Consider the following 16583-nt stretch of genomic DNA (forward strand, 5'->3'; position numbering starts at 1 on the left):
CAATGATTTGAGAGACAGGCGCAGGAATGCGTGATCTGGGTTTTATTCAGACCAAATTATGGCGTGCCGTGTAAAGGCACAGGGAAGAAGACCAAATAAACACGTAACAAAACACACAGGGTAGAAACCCAAAACAAAAGAGCGAGGTGTACCTCAAATAAATAGCACACACGCACAATGATTAACACACGGGACGAGACCCGTAATCATCTGCACAATCCATAAGGGCACGAAATCCCAAAACACACAGCCACGGGTCCCGAATGGGCGGGAGATTCCGGCAGCCCCCGGACAGGCGGGAGACTCCGGCAGCTCCGGAGTGAAGGGCGATTCTGGCAGCTCCTGGCTGACTGGCGGCTCTTGCAGCTCCTGGCTGACTGGTGGCTCTGGCAGCTCCTGGCGGCTCTGGCAGCTCCTGGCTGACTGGCGGCTCTGGCAGCTCAGGACTGGAGGGAGACTCTGGCAGCTCAGGACTGGAGGGAGACTCTGGCAGCTCAGGACTGGAGGGAGACTCTGGCAGCTCAGGATAGATGGGAGACTCTGGCAGCTCAGGACAGATGGGAGAATCTGGCAGCGCTGGACAGGCGGGAGCACCTGTAGGGAGGAGACGGAGAGACAGCCTGGTGCGGGGGGCTCGATGCCCAGGTGCCATGTGGACACCGTGCGGGGACACCGGCATAACCCGGTCCTTCTCTCTCCACAGTAAGCACGGGGAGTTGGTTCAGATCTCCTACCTGACTTAGCCACACTTCCCGTGTGCCCCCTCCAATACATTTTTGGGGCTGCCTCTCGGGCTTCCTTTCCAGCCGTGTTCCCTCAAAGCGCTGGCTCCCTTTACCTACTGCCTCCGCTCTCATGGCTGCCTCCACCTGTTCCCATGGGAGGCAATCCCTTCCAGCCAAGATTTCCTACCATGTGTAGCAACCCTTGCCATCCAGAATGTCCTCCCATGTCCATTCCTTCTTATAGCGCTGCTCCTGCTGCTGCTGCCTGTTACCACACTGCTTGGTCCTTTGGTGGTGGGTGATTCTGTAACGGTCGTAGTATGAAGGAGAGGACCAAGGTGCAGTGTGGTAAGTATTCATGATGTTTAATAAAATAAACAGAACACTAAATGACCAATATATATGCCATTTAGCAGACCAAAAACAACAAAGAGAGTGAACGACACAAAACAGTTCTGTATGGTAAACACAGACATAGGAAACAATCACCCACGAAACACAATAGAAAACCGGCTACCTAAATATGGTTCTCAATCAGGGACAATGATAGACAGCTGCCTCTGATTGAGAACCATACCAGGCCAAACACAGAAATAGCAAATCATAGAAAAACTAACATAGACAACCCACCCAACTCACGCCCTGAGCATACTAAAACAAATACATAACAAAAGAACTAAGGTCAGAACGTGACACAAACATCAAATTGAGACTCTGCAGAAATATCCTCCGTGAACAACGTTGAACACCAAATAATGCATGTAGAGGAGAATTAGGCCGATACCTACTAATTATCAAAATCCAGAAAAGAGCCGTTAAATTCTACAGCCACCTAAAAGGAAGTGATTCCCAAACCTTCCATAACAAAGCCATCACCTACAGAGAAATTAACATGGAGAAGAGCCCTCTAAGCAAGCTGGTCCTGGGGCTATGTTCACAAACGCAAACAGACCCCACAGACCCCAGGACAGCAACACAATTAGACCCAACCAAATTATGAGAAAACAAAAAGATAATTACTTGACACATTGGAAAGAATTTATGAAAATGCAGAGCAAACTAGAATGCTATTTGGCCCAAAACAGAGAGTACACAGGGGCAGAATACCTGACCACTGTGACTGACCCAAAATTAAGGAAAGCTTTGACTATGTACAGACTCAGTGAGCATAGCATTGCTATTGAGAAAGGCCAAAGACAGACCAAAGACAGACCTGGCTCTCAAGAGAAGACAGGCTATGTGCACATTGCTCATAAAATGAGGTGGGAACTGAGCTGTCCCCAGTGGGAACTGGGTCTTACTTCTCAGTTTCTCTAACCTCCTGCCAAATGTATGACCATATTAGAGACACATATTTCCCTCAGATTATACAGACCCACAAGGAATTTGAAAACAACTCCAATTTTGGACAAACACCAGTCCACCAACCTATATTTATGTTTATTGATTTCCCTTTTGGCCTTTAACTATTTGCACATCATTACAATACTGTATATATACATAATATGAACTTTTTAAAGTGTAATGTTTACTGTACAGTTTTTATTGTTTATTTCACTTTTGTTCATTATCTATTTCATTTATGAAATGTAAACATATGTTTCCCATGCTGTTATAACACCCTTAAATTGAAATTGAATTGAGAGAGAGATGTTATATGTCATATGTTATATGAGCATATGTTATATGCTCATTAGAATGGGGAGAAGTGGGAGGAGGTTGAATCACATACAGTATTTTTCTCTGGTATGGTACTGATGTCAGGGTTATACAGTAAAGAGTGTGTAGGATTCCAATTTCTAAATGTGTTATTGTTTCTATTAGTTCAACATTGTGCTTTAGCAACACAATCATTTTTTGTCATGCCAATAAAAGAGGAGAGAAAGAGAGGTAGAGCTAGTGTCCTGAAAGGATCTATTCTACGGTCGCGAGGGCCTGATCAGCTGCTTGCCTTGCTGTTGTAAATTGGGTTCACATGAGAGGCTGGTGGTGGGACTCATTTCAGTTACAATCAGCAACAGCAGTAGTCTTCTGTTCAACTCTCTCTTTACTTACTCTCTCTAACTCTCTCCATCCCTCCTTCCCCTATCTTGCTCTCTCTCTCTCCCATCTCCCTGCATACTATAGCTCTCTTTTTTACTCCTTCTTCTGTATTCTCTCTCCTCTTTGCTCGCCTGTTGAGATTATTCACTCATAACTCAGAGGACCCAACATCCTAGCTGAGTTCAGACTGGAGCCATGGCTCCAGAAAAGGAAAGCAATGGTCTCGAAAACTACGCATTTGCTGTAAGTATGAACACAATTATTCCCGTGCTGGAGGATTATGTTGACATTTGCTGCAGTGTATTTGAGTAAAGATTATGTTCATAGTAAACCTAAAAGTTACAGGCTGTAAAGCATAAACACTGTAACATTTAGATATGTTTACACGATATTCAACAATGATAGTTTTCTTAGTATCGGAGACGGACATTTGCGAGCGCCACCTATTATAGGTACAAGTTCTGAGGGAACACATGTAATGCATTTTCTGCACATAGATGAATGTGTAAACTCAAACAAAGAAACAAATTCCCAGTGATTTTCAGCATTGGTGATATATTTGATCTCTTCCTCTTAACTAATTACCATATCATAACACATGTGGTACTCTTCAGATTGCATACTGTAGTATTGTAATAATGTAACGGGCTACAATAGTAAGTTAATCATTTCCAATAAAAAGTATGAGTGAATTCATAAGCACTGAGTGACTTGAATTCCTTAGAATGGGTCTGTTTTATATGAATGCTACTTCAAGCCAACCGTCACATGTATACCTTGAAATAGGATGTGTGCTCTATTATATGGGTTTGGTTGAGCAGAATTGAAGCTGCAATCATTCTTATTAGGCTGCAGAAGTGTTGTTAACTTTCTTACGGTTCTGTCGGTACAATCACCTGACCCCAATTAGTCCCCTTCATAACTGACTTATAATGGCTCTCTGGTGCAAATTCCCCGCTGAAAATGACAGTAATAGAAGAAACTTGAGTTTCTATTCTGTGAGTTGTTCTCCTCTTTGTTGATTTATTCACACATAATTGATTTTGTCCATGAAAGGCCATGAAAATGTATTTAGCTACACATCCAGAAAAAGAAAGCCACTAATTTGTAGTTTATAATTGTGCTATATAAGTAGCTATTAAGGCTTTTATTCTCTGCAGAAATATTTCCAAAAATTGCTCATTTACAGAAAGGGCACACCTCCCCAACCCCATGATCAAAATCATATAATGTTTGCCTGAAATAAAGGATATGTGTAGTTTAATGAGATAAGAAATGTATTAATCTTATATCATATACTGTACGCTATACAGTCAACATTCAAGTCAAATTTGACAAAAACATTAGCAATGAAAGTTTTCATAGTGTAAGCAAACATTTCTACACCACCATCTCTGAGTAAATCTATTCAGCAAGCATTGATAGGCTGGCATTTGGTATACAACTATAGTGACATGGGTTTCCAGACTGTCTTAACAAAACACTTTCAGTAAATCAGTGATTTTCAAGCATTGGTGATATGGGTGATAGTGAGCCATTTCCTGCTGTAACAAAAGCGCCATCTTTGGCCTCATGGGTGAAATGTTATTCATATTTTCATCATCAATATAGTTTTTTTAAAGACGCTAAAATTCAGTGTTAATCTATGTCAAAGAAGTTTTGTTGTATTTAAGTCTTCTATAGTGTATATAAAGTGTCATATTGGGATGCAAACTTATGAATGCTACATTTCAACTCAATATGTGACATGGTATAGGTGTCTTCTTTTTAAGCCCTTATTGTAATGGTGTGTGAGGTATATACTTTAGTTTCAAAGTAGATTTATTTAAGACTACCAATAATCACTCTGTGTGACCCTGATTTAGCTCACTGCATTAAAAGGTTTTAAGCTTATGTTATGAGTGATATTATGCCTGTGTTATGAGTGATATTATGTCTGTCAGACCCATTTGTACCCCAATGAATGCGACCCTGGTCTCTGTCCTGTAGATTGATGGGCGTTTCTGTGATCTGGAGAAGGATGGAGAGGGCTCCGACCTCTCTGAGGAGGACGACAAGAACAAACTGGCCTACTGTGTCACAGACATCCCACCCTGGTACCTTTGCATCATTCTGGGCATCCAGGTAGTTCAAAGCCCTACTTTGTGTAATTGGAGGCTCACTGGTAGAGGTCGGCCTGGGTGCAGCTGAGGATGGGCCTCCTCGGGCTCCATTGATTTGATTAGGCCGTGTAATCAATTGGATGAACAGTCAAATAACCTAGTTTACCAGGATTCATTTGGGCTCAAATTAAAAAGAAAGCCACCAAGTCACATGAGGACCTCAAACTTAAATATTCAACAGCGAGATTTTTGTTGAGGCTGATGGCAAACACTGAACCTGTACCTGAGATTTCAGCTGCTCATCTTGGCTTCAGTATCCTCAGTGGGTTTAATCCTCATCAGTGCATCTCCTCTTCTTCCTCTCTCCCCTCCATCCTCCCTGTCTCTCCTCAGCATTGCCTGACAGCATTTGGAGGGATCATCGCCATCCCTCTGATCCTGTCTCAGGGTCTGTGTCTGCAGCATGACAGCCTGACCCAGGGTCACCTTATCAGCACCATCTTCTTTGTGTCAGGCGTGTGCACCCTGGTGCAGGTCACCTTTGGAATCAGGTGAGGAGGGGAGCTGGGGTTGGTTGGATATGGCTTTGGGCCAATCATTCATCAGCAACAACAGAGTGACTGTTGACATAAAGGGGGCCTACAGCAAGGGGAAGAAAGAAGAAAGGGGCCAATGAAGATTGACTTTAAAGAGATAAACTCTTGTGAAGGTGGAGTTACCCATGATATATGGAGACACCATACAGGTAGAGGGTGAGGCTTGGCATCTCCTTGTTGTCAAAGTGCCATAAATTCCATGAAATCAATATACTTTAAAACCAATGAAACCAAATCCAAACTGTGTAGACATGTTATCAGCCCGCTGATAATCACCCAAAAGAACGCTAGACAGTCAGGGAGCATCGAACATTCCCAAAACAATGGATAGATAGAGGAATTTGTTAGCAAATTTTGATCTGAAAAAATGTGAATGTAGTGCAGCCATCCAGACCTTGTTGAAGACCGAATGAAGCCCCCGGGGCAAAATGAGTTTGCCACCCCTGAACTGGGTAGTATACTATGGGTTCTTAAGTTTCCTTCTAAGCCTCTGTTGACCTTTGAAGCATGTTTTTTCGGTCTGTGTGATGCATTATCCTCACACAATAGGATATTATGTAGTGGGCACTGGGGCTTTAGGTTATTAAAGCATGTGCCATTGCCATTGTGCACTAGCTAGGTCTTAGTATGCAAGTGCAAAAGGTTTTTCTCAGAAACATCTATTTTCTGACTGAGAATGGAAAATGATAGTTGTTGTTCTATCTACAGTATGGTGTACCGTAAGCAAGGTGTTGTTCTATCTATGGTGTACCGAAAGCAAGGTGTTGTTCTATCTATGGTGTACCGTAAGCAAGGTGTTGTTCTATCTATGGTGTACCAAAAGCAAGGTGTTGTTCTATATATGGTGTACCGTAAGCAATTTGTTGTTTTATCTACAGTATGGTGTACTGTAAGCAAGGTGTTGTTCTATCTATGGTGTACCGAAAGCAAGGTGTTGTTCTATCTATGGTGTACCGAAAGAAAGGTGTTGTTCTATATATGGTGTACTGTAAGCAAGGTGTTGTTCTATCTATGGTGTACCGAAAGCAAGGTGTTGTTCTATATATGGTGTACTGTAAGCAAGGTGTTGTTCTATCTATGGTGTACCGAAAGCAAGGTGTTGTTCTATCTATGGTGTACCGTAAGCAAGGTGTTGTTCTATATATGGTGTACCGTAAGCAATTTGTTGTTTTATCTACAGTATGGTGTACTGTAAGCAAGGTGTTGTTCTATCTATGGTGTACAGTAAGCAAGGTGTTGTTCTATCTATGGTGTACAGTAAGCCAGGTGTTGTTCTATATATGGTGTACTGTAAGCAAGGTGTTGTTCTATATATGGTGTACAGTAAGCAAGGTGTTGTTCTATCTATGGTGTACCGTAAGCAAGGTGTTGTTCTATCTATGGTGTACCGTAAGCAAGGTGTTGTTCTATATATGGTGTACTGTAAGCAAGGTGTTGTTCTATATATGGTGTACCGTAAGCAATTTGTTCTTTTATCTACAGTATGGTGTACTGTAAGCAAGGTGTTGTTATATCTATGTTGTACCAAAAGCAAGGTGTTGTTCTATCTATGGTGTACCGTAAGCAATTTGTTGCTCTATTATGGTGTACCGTAAGCAAGGATGTCATAAGGTGAATGCACCAATTTGTAAGTCGCTCTGGATAAGAGCGTCTGCTAAATGACTTAAATGTAAATGTAAATGTGTTGTTCTATCTAGAGTATGGTGTACTGTAAGCAAGGTGTTGTTCTATCTATGGTGTACTGTAAGCAAGGTGTTGTTCTATCTATGGTGTAAGAAAGGTGTTGTTCTATATATGGTGTACTGTAAGCAAGGTGTTGTTCTATCTATGGTGTACGAAAGCAAGGTGTTGTTCTATATATGGTGTACTGTAAGCAAGGTGTTGTTCTATCTATGGTGTACGAAAGCAAGGTGTTGTTCTATCTATGGTGTACCGTAAGCAAGGTGTTGTTCTAGCTGGGTTGTATGGTGTACCGTAAGCAATTTGTTGTTTTATCTACATTTGTGTTGTATGGTGTACAATGTTGTAAGCAAGGTGTTGTTCTATCTATGGTGTACAGTAAGCAAGGTGTTGTTCTATCTATGGTGTACAGTAAGCCAGGTGTTGTTCTATATATGGTGGTGTACAAGGTGTTGTTCTATCTAAGTACAAGGTGTTGTTCTATATATGGTGTACTGTAAGCAAGGTGTTGTTCTATATATGGTGTAAGCAATTTGTTGTTCTATCTAAGCAAGGTGTTGTTTTATATACTGTAAGGTTGTACTATGGTGTACTGTAAGCAAGGTGTTGTTCTATATATGGTGTCAAGGTGATTCTATCTATGTAAGCAAGGTGTTGTTCTATATATGGTGTACTGTAAGCAAGGTGTTGTTCTATATATGGTGTACTGTAAGCAAGGTGTTGTTCTATATATGGTGTACTGTAAGCAATTTGTTGTTCTATCAATTTGTTATGGTGTACCGTAAGCAATTTGTTGTTCTATCTATGGTGTACCGTAAGCAATTTGTTGTTCTATATATGGTGTACTGTAAGCAAGGTGTTGTTCTATCTATGGTGTACCGTAAGCAAGGTGTCGTTCTATATATGGTGTACCGTAAGCAAGGTGTTGTTCTATATATGGTGTACTGTAAGCAAGGTGTTGTTCTATATATGGTGTACTGTAAGCAAGGTGTTGTTCTATATATGGTGTACGGTAAGCAAGGTGTTGTTTTATATATGGTGTACTGTAAGCAAGGTGTTGTTCTATATATGGTGTACAGTAAGCAATTTGTTGTTCTATCTATGGTGTACCGTAAGCAATTTGTTGTTCTATCTATGGTGTACCGTAAGCAATTTGTTGTTCTATATATGGTGTACTGTAAGCAAGGTGTTGTTCTATCTATGGTGTACCGTAAGCAAGGTGTCGTTCTATATATGGTGTACCGTAAGCAAGGTGTTGTTCTATATATGGTGTACTGTAAGCAAGGTGTTGTTCTATATATGGTGTACTGTAAGCAAGGTGTTGTTCTATATATGGTGTACGGTAAGCAAGGTGTTGTTTTATATATGGTGTACTGTAAGCAAGGTGTTGTTCTATATATGGTGTACTGTAAGCAAGGTGTTGTTCTATATATGGTGTACTGTAAGCAAGGTGTTGTTCTATATATGGTGTACTGTAAGCAAGGTGTTGTTCTATATATGGTGTACTGTAAGCAAGGTGTTGTTTTATCTACAGTATGGTGTACTGTAAGCAAGATGTTGTTCTATATATGGTGTACTGTAAGAAAGGTGTTGTTCTATATATGGTGTACTGAAAGCAAGGTGTTGTTCTATATATGGTGTACTGTAAGCAAGGTGTTGTTCTATATATGGTGTACTGTAAGCAAGGTGTTGTTCTATATATGGTGTACTGTAAGCAAGGTGTTGTTCTATCTATGGTGTACTGTAAGCAAGGTGTTGTTCTATATATGGTGTACTGTAAGAAAGGTGTTGTTCTATATATGGTGTACTGAAAGCAAGGTGTTGTTCTATATATGGTGTACTGTAAGCAAGGTGTTTTTCTATATATGGTGTACTGTAAGCAAGGTGTTGTTCTATATATGGTGTACTGTAAGCAAGGTGTTGTTCTATCTATGGTGTACTGTAAGCAATTTGTTGTTTTACCTACAGTATGGTGTACTGTAAGCAAGGTGTTGTTCTATATATGGTGTAGTGTAAGAAAGGTGTTGTTCTATACTGTATGGTGTACTGTAAGCAAGGTGTTGTTCTATATATGGTGTAGTGTAAGAAAGGTGTTGTTCTATATATGGTGTACTGTAAGCAAGGTGTTGTTCTATATATGGTGTACTGTAAGCAAGGTGTTGTTCTATATATGGTGTACTGTAAGCAAGGTGTTGTTCTATATATGGTGTACTGTAAGCAAGGTGTTGTTCTATATATGGTGTACTGTAAGCAAGGTGTTGTTCTATATATGGTGTACTGTAAGCAAGGTGTTGTTCTATATATGGTGTACTGTAAGCAAGGTGTTGTTCTATATATGGTGTACCGTAAGCAATTTGTTGTTTTATCTACAGTATGGTGTACTGTAAGCAAGGTGTTGTTCTGTCTATGGTGTACTGTAAGGCCATGTATGGCACTGCCCAGCTGCCCAGGTCCAACCTGGCCAACCATAACCTGACCCAGAGTTCTGCATCATATCATCATAACAGGATTAGGTAGGAATTTCCATCTTATTAGGTTGATAAACTAGCTCACATTAAGTCCACATTCCTGCAGGCAAATATCTCCAAAAGCCTGGAGGTCAGCTGTGAGGAAAACAATGGATGTGTTGAACTCGCTAGTAGGGAGTGAAACTCCAGCACAGCCCTGATCAGGATATGAGATGTGATATGATATGATATGGATATGATATGATTTTATTGTAATGCCATAAGAGTCAACATTTACACAGACAAACGACCACTTCACTGTATTTAATGGCTCCATTGTCATTACTGATCCATCTGTCAACAATAGTATAATTGAAAGTGGGGCATAATGTATCAGAGGATGGAGACACACAGCAGATAGTCATTACATTAACCTGTAGGAGTCTTGATTGGAAAGACATGGTTTTTACATAACGTCCTCACAAGATTTGAATCAGCCCTTCAAGGCCTAACAATGTGCTGTGTGTGATTCAGGCCATGCTGTTTGAACCTAGAGGTTGCGTGTTTTGGATCGGATTAGCTAAGGACTTGTACTTTGGCTGGGAGTTGATTGAGGCTGTTCTCTACGGAAGAAAAGGAGGGGTTGATTCATAAAAGGCAACTTTTGTTTGGATGATTGACAAGATGATACTACAAAGCAAAGGGATTTAAATTCATCCCAATTCAATGTGAAATTGATTATGGGGATGAATTCCTTATGTATTAGTCTCTACACTTTAGACAGAACATCTTTGCAATTGTGATTTCAGACATCATACCCCCCCTCGTGCTTTCTCTCTCTCTACCCCTCAGACTGCCCATTCTACAGGGGGGTACTTTCACCTTGCTGGCTCCCTCTATGGCCATGCTGTCGATGCCAGAGTGGACATGCCCTGCCTGGACCCAGAACGCTTCCTTGGTCAATGCCACCTCTCCTGAGTATGTAGAGGTGTGGCAGAGCCGCATGCGAGCGGTGAGTGACACACTTACGAGAGAGCGAGAGAGAGCGAGAGAGAGAGAGAGAGAGAGAGAGAGAGAGAGAGAGAGAGAGAGAGAGAGAGAGAGAGAGAGAGAGAGAGAGAGAGAGCGAGAGAGAGCGAGAGAGAGAGAGCGAGAGAGAGCGAGAGAGAGCGAGAGAGAAAGAGAGAAAGAGAGAGAGAGAGAGCGAGCGAGAGAGAGCGAGAGAGAGCGAGCGAGAGAGAGCGAGAGAGAGCGAGAGAGAGCGAGAGAGAGAGAGAGATAGCGAGAGAGAGCGAGAGAGAGAGAGAGAGAGAGAGAACGAGAGCGAGAGAGAGAGAGAGAGAGAGAGAGAGAGAGAGAGAGAGAGAGAGAGAGAGAGAGAGAGAGAGAGAGAGAGAGAGAGAGAGAAGCATGGCACTTGTAGTGCCAGGGTTTGATTCCCGGAACCATCAATATTGTAAAATGTATGTACTGACTGTAAGTTTTGGATAAAAGCGTCTGCTAAATGGCATACACAGTACACAGGGTGTACACAACATGGGGAACGCCTGCTCTTTCCATGACCTAGACTGACCAGGTGAATCCTTATTGATGTCACCTGCTAAATCCACTTCAGTCAATGTAGATGAATGGGAGGAGACAGGTTAAATAAGGATTTTTAAGCCTTGAGACAATTGAACATGGATTGTATATGTGTGCCATTCAGAGGGTGAATGGGCAAGACAAAAGATGTAAGTGCTTTTGAACAGGGTTTGGTAGTAGGTGCCAGGTGCACCGGTTTGAGTGTCTCAAGAACTGTAGCCCCTCTGAGTTTTTCATGCTCAACAGTCCACCACCCAAAGAACAATCAGCCAACTTGACACAACTATGGGAAGCATTGAAGTCAGCATAGGCCATCATCCCTGTAGAATGCTTTTGACATCTTGTAGAGTCATGCCGCAACGAATGGAGGCTGTTCTGAGGGCAAAAGAGGTTGCAACTCAATATTAGGAAGGTGTTCCTAATGTTTTGTGCACTCAGTGTATTTTATTGAGAGAGAGGGCGAGTTTAGCCACATTTGAAAATGTCTTAATAACCCTTGACAACCCATTATTTACAGGATTCCCATCTATAGGATTTCCCATCTTATTGTGGTTATTGATTGTGTGTATATGCTTATGTGGTTTATTCCTCTACAGTTACAGGGCTCCATCATGGTGGGCTCCTTGTTCCAGGTCCTGGTGGGTTTCTCTGGCCTCATCGGCCTCTTCATGCGTTTCATTGGCCCCCTCACCATCGCACCCACCATCTCTCTGATTGGCCTGTCCCTATACGACTCAGCTGGAATGAATGCAGGGAACCACTGGGGCATCTCAACTATGTATGTACCTCTCAGTATGGTTATTTAAGTCTGATTTATGGGTTTTTACTTCCAAACCCCCACAAGCCTGTAGTCATCAATCCTTGACTTGGAGAGCCATAAGGTGTGCAGGTTTGTGTTCCTGCCCCGCATTAAAACTCCAGATTCAATTAATCGGCTGGATTTAGGGTTGTAAACAAAAGCATGCTCACCCTCTAGCTGTCCCAGACCAGGTTTGGCGTAGCTATGAATTCATGCATGTCAATGGCTACATACTGTAAGATGGTACCCATGCTAAGTGCATAACTAGAGGGCACATTCTGCTTTGTGAACAGAGTTAGTCTCTTTCCTACAGGACGACTGCTCTGATCATCCTGTTCTCCCAGTACCTCCGACACATCCCTGTACCATTTCCCACATACAGCAAGACCAAAAAACTCCACACCACCAAGATCTACATCTTCCAGATTCTACCAGTAAGTCCATTGGAAAATTAAGACTCAAAGCTGTTCACTGTTCTCTCAAGCCCTTATATAGGACCCAGAGTTTTCCCTGGTCAGTTTCTGTGGTCTGGAAAAACTCCTGGTCCTAATAATGACTGGTGTAACATATTTACATGTACTGTATGTGACGTCTTCCTCAGGTGCTCCTTGGCATCACACTGTCATGGCTGATCTGCTACATTTTCACCATCTCTGACGTCCTGCCCTCACAGCCGGGGCAATATGGCTACCTGGCTCGCACAGACCTGAAAGGGGATGTCATAGTCCAGGCCCCCTGGTTCAGATTCCCATACCCAGGTAGGAGGCACAGCCGCTCAGGGGGGATCATAAGCAACAACTCCATAAACTGATAATCAGATGTTTGGATACGTTTTTCCTGGTCTGGTCACATGGTCAGGTCACATGGTCAGGTCGCATGGTCTGGTTACATGGTCAGGTCACATGGTCAGGAAAAACTCAGGGCGTATCACCTATTCTAGCCCTAACCCTAACCCTTTGCACTATATGGGTAATGAATATGTATGGTTTATTGATATGTGCATTATTAAAAAGACCCTAATGTATTATACATTAACTGGACCACCCAAACTCAGGTCAGTGGGGCTTACCAACAGTGAGCCTGGCAGGAGTGGTAGGGATCTTGGCTGGGGTGATATCCTCCATGATAGAGTCGGTGGGGGACTACCACGCCTGTGCCAGGCTGTCAGGGGCCCCTCCTCCCCCAAAACATGCAATCAACAGGGGCATTGGCATCGAGGGACTTGGCTGTCTGCTGGCTGGGGCCTGGGGCACAGGCAACGGAACCACCTCCTACAGTGAGAATGTGGGAGCATTGGGGATCACCAAGGTGAGATGGGCTAGTTTTCAATATAGAATCTGTTTTTAGATGTTAAACTGAGCTGAATCAATGTTTTTTGGGAATATGGAACTTATAAAAGCTATTTGCTGTGAACAGTCTCAATAGACAATGTTCTCTTTTCTTGCAGGTGGGCAGTCGAATGGTGATCATTGCTGGTGGCGTCTTGCTGATCATCATGGGACTGTTTGGTAAAATTGGAGCCATTTTCACCACCATCCCCACACCTGTGGTTGGAGGAATGTTCTTGGTCATGTTTGGGGTCATATCTGCAGCTGGAGTTTCAAATCTGCAGGTAAACTCCTGTGGAGACTCACACCAGTTTGGACAGTTTCCTAGGTTTATTTACCCATTGTTATTGTACAATGGCCACAAGACATTTAGCATATGAAGGCTTTTTCATTCAGGTCTTTACTGACAAGTAGGGTTGCAAAATTCAGGGAAAATTCCAGAAATCACAGTTAAAATATGTCTGGTATCAGGGGGGAATAAGCAGGATCTCTGGGAATCTTCCAACCAGGATCTATGGAAAATATGGGAATTTGGGGAAAGCTATTGGACTTTTGCAACCCTGATGACTGGTTGGCTCTGTTTTTTGTCATCTCCTCTCTCCTTATCATTTGACAGTATGCAGACATGAACTCCTCCCGGAACATCTTTATCTTTGGGTTTTCCATGTTTTCCGGACTGGTCATTCCAAACTGGATATTCAAGAACCCAGATGCCATAGCAACAGGTATCAGAGCAGACAACGCATGTAACACTGTAAAACAAAACATTCAAACTTCTTCAAAAAAGCTGGGGGAAAAGCTCAACAGAAGATCAACATGGAGATCTAAGGTTCCTCTAGTATGTGAATTGGCCCAGTATGATGAACTCTATTCTCTTTGTCAGGTGTGGTCGAGCTGGACCAACTGCTGCAGGTGCTTCTGACAACCAGCATGTTTGTTGGAGGCTTCTTTGGGTTCTTCCTTGACAACACCATTCCTGGTAAGCTTCCACCCAGGAATAAGGGGGAATATCTATCCAACTGTTTCACATAGAGTAATGATTAGGTAAAGGGTATATATTCAGTGTTAGTTATTCTCCTCCCCAGACCTCAAAAACATTACACATCTTTCCTAAGATTCACAAGTCTCTGTTATAGGTTGAAGCATTCTAACGCCACTGCTTTGTGCCACACAGGAACCAAGCGAGAGCGAGGCATCATAGCCTGGAACAAGATCCACCTGGACGACTCCAGCAACACCTTGGAGAGTAGCGAGGTGTACAACCTTCCATTTGGAATCAGCTCTTGCCTCTCCTCCTACACCTGGGTTCGATATGTGCCGTTCCTCCCTCTGAATGCACCCAGCTCACAGGACAAGCCCGGGGTGGACTCTTTGGAGGCCAAGAAGCAACCTGGGAAGCCAGAGCCCTCACATATCATCAGATCAGTAGCCCTATGAACACTGAGAAAGCCCAGACTCTGGCTATAACAACAATAACAAAGGCAGCTCCCATGACTTGGACCACCTTTTACAGACACTTTTACAGTGTCTTAAGACACTGTAAAACAGGGGTGTCAAAGTCAAATGGACGGAGGGCCAAATAAAAAATTTAGCTACAAGCCGAGGGCCGGACTGTTCGAATGTTCATTGAAAATTTTTTAAATGACGCATATAGTCTAGTGAACCTAATTGAACCTACTGAAAACCTAACAAATATATTCCAATATGATCAGATAAATAAAGCAATATTTTCTTATGGCTCTGTCAGTAATCTTTAATTTTCAACAGACACAAAAGACAAATTTCCTTTATATAAAAATCCCCATAACATGAACATTAAATGAAAGAAACCGGTATTCAAGGCACCATCAGTAGCCTATATTTTCTATTTTAGCAAAAGTGGGCTAAATTTACTTCAAAGAAAAAAACAATAATAGCAATTTTCTATCATCCACTCAACTGAAATATTTTTAAAATATAATTGGATTGAAATACAATAAAATAAAGTGCAAAAATCTATTAATCAAAAACAACACTTTGTTTAAGGAGAAGTAACATGCAGTGAAAACAAATATTAAACTTTAACTTTTAAACTTGAACTGAGTAAAAACTCTAAATATGTGATTGCACAGTAATGTTCACTTGTTTGAGGTTGAGGGTGATACTTGGTGGTGTCCCATCTTTTCCACAAGTTCATCAATGTTCGGGGTAAGGCTCTGAGCTGAGGAAATCCTCAGAATTGAGTGGAGGTGTTCAGCAGTAAGTCGACTTCTGTGTGATGTTTTGTTCAAGTTCATCAAAGAAAACAGTTGTTCACACAGGTATGTGCTGCCAAACATAGACAACGTTTGAGCAGCCTGGATGCGCAGCTGGGGCATTGTGTCGGGGGAGGAAACGGGCGAACTCCGCAGCACCCACTGCCGCATATTTTGCCCTCAGTGCATCATTGCATTGGAGGTCAATCAACTCCATTTGGAGGTTTGGTGGTGAGCTTTCCACGTCAACAGCAAATGGGTTACCGAGCAGTTCCAACCTGCTTTTTGTGCTTCAAAGTCAGCAAATCGGCGTCGAAAGTCAGCGGCAAGCATACCTATTTTATCAGCCAACTGTGCGCTCGGGAACGCACTGGTAGAGAGCTTCACTTTCATGGTCTGGCAGCTGGGAAAGTGGCTCAAATTTTCTTTCCGCATCTGCGTCTCCCACAGAGTCAGTTTGGTTTTAAATGCCTTCACTGTACTGTACATATCAGAGATGACACGATCCCGACCCTGCAGCTGCAAGTTCATTGCATTCAGATGACTCGTAATGTCACACAGAAAAGCCATTTCACACAGAAACATTTCGTCTCGGAGTTGTGTTGTGTCTTTCCCTTTGCTGTCCAAGAACAGACAAATCTCCTCACGAAGCTCGAAACATCTTTGAAGCACCTTTCCCTGGCTTAGCCATCGCACCTCTGTGTGATAAGGCAAATCACCATGCTCCGTTTCTAACTCCGTCAGAAATGCCTTGAACTGGCGGTGATTCAAACCTTTGGCTCTGATAAAGTTAACTGTGCGCGTGATGATGCTCATTACATGCTCCATTTTCAAGGCTTTACCGCACAACGCTTCCTGGTGTATGATACAATGATAAGCTGTCAGCTCACCTGTCGCGTTTTCCTCTTGCATCTTTTCCCGTATCTTCTCCACCAGTCCGCTCCTGTGTCCACACATCGCAGGTGCTCCGTCGGTTGTCAAACCCACGAGTTTTTCCCAAGGCAGCTCCATCTCATTTACACATCTTGACACCTCTTCATACAAATCA

At 42.5% G+C, this 16583-nt stretch overlaps 1 protein-coding gene across 1 annotated transcript; it reads left to right on the forward strand.

Moving 5' to 3' along the window:
- Positions 1–2679: 2679 nt before the first annotated feature.
- On the forward strand, positions 2680–14904 carry LOC124001137 (solute carrier family 23 member 1-like). The gene is made up of 12 exons (XM_046307759.1): positions 2680–3011; positions 4758–4892; positions 5264–5421; positions 10446–10605; positions 11771–11952; positions 12287–12407; positions 12575–12731; positions 13028–13281; positions 13421–13585; positions 13918–14026; positions 14185–14280; positions 14476–14904. The coding sequence occupies exons 1-12, from the start codon at positions 2964–2966 to the stop codon at positions 14736–14738; spliced, it is 1848 nt and encodes a 615-aa protein (XP_046163715.1). The 5' UTR covers positions 2680–2963; the 3' UTR covers positions 14739–14904.
- The last annotated feature ends 1679 nt before the right edge of the window (positions 14905–16583 follow it).

The sequence above is a fragment of the Oncorhynchus gorbuscha genome, linkage group LG01 (assembly GCF_021184085.1).
Source record: "Oncorhynchus gorbuscha isolate QuinsamMale2020 ecotype Even-year linkage group LG01, OgorEven_v1.0, whole genome shotgun sequence".
Lineage (NCBI taxonomy): Eukaryota > Metazoa > Chordata > Actinopteri > Salmoniformes > Salmonidae > Oncorhynchus > Oncorhynchus gorbuscha.

What these genes read in the sequence shown, in the direction of transcription:
- LOC124001137 (XM_046307759.1), top strand. Translation starts at nt 2,964, where the DNA reads ATGGCTCCAGAAAAGGAAAGCAATGGTCTCGAAAACTACGCATTTGCT. An exon ending in GTTCAGATTCCCATACCCAG is followed by an intron (nt 12,732 to 13,027) that starts GTAGGAGGCACA and finishes ACCCAAACTCAG; the next exon opens with GTCAGTGGGGCTTACCAACA. An exon ending in CCTTGACAACACCATTCCTG is followed by an intron (nt 14,281 to 14,475) that starts GTAAGCTTCCAC and finishes TGTGCCACACAG; the next exon opens with GAACCAAGCGAGAGCGAGGC.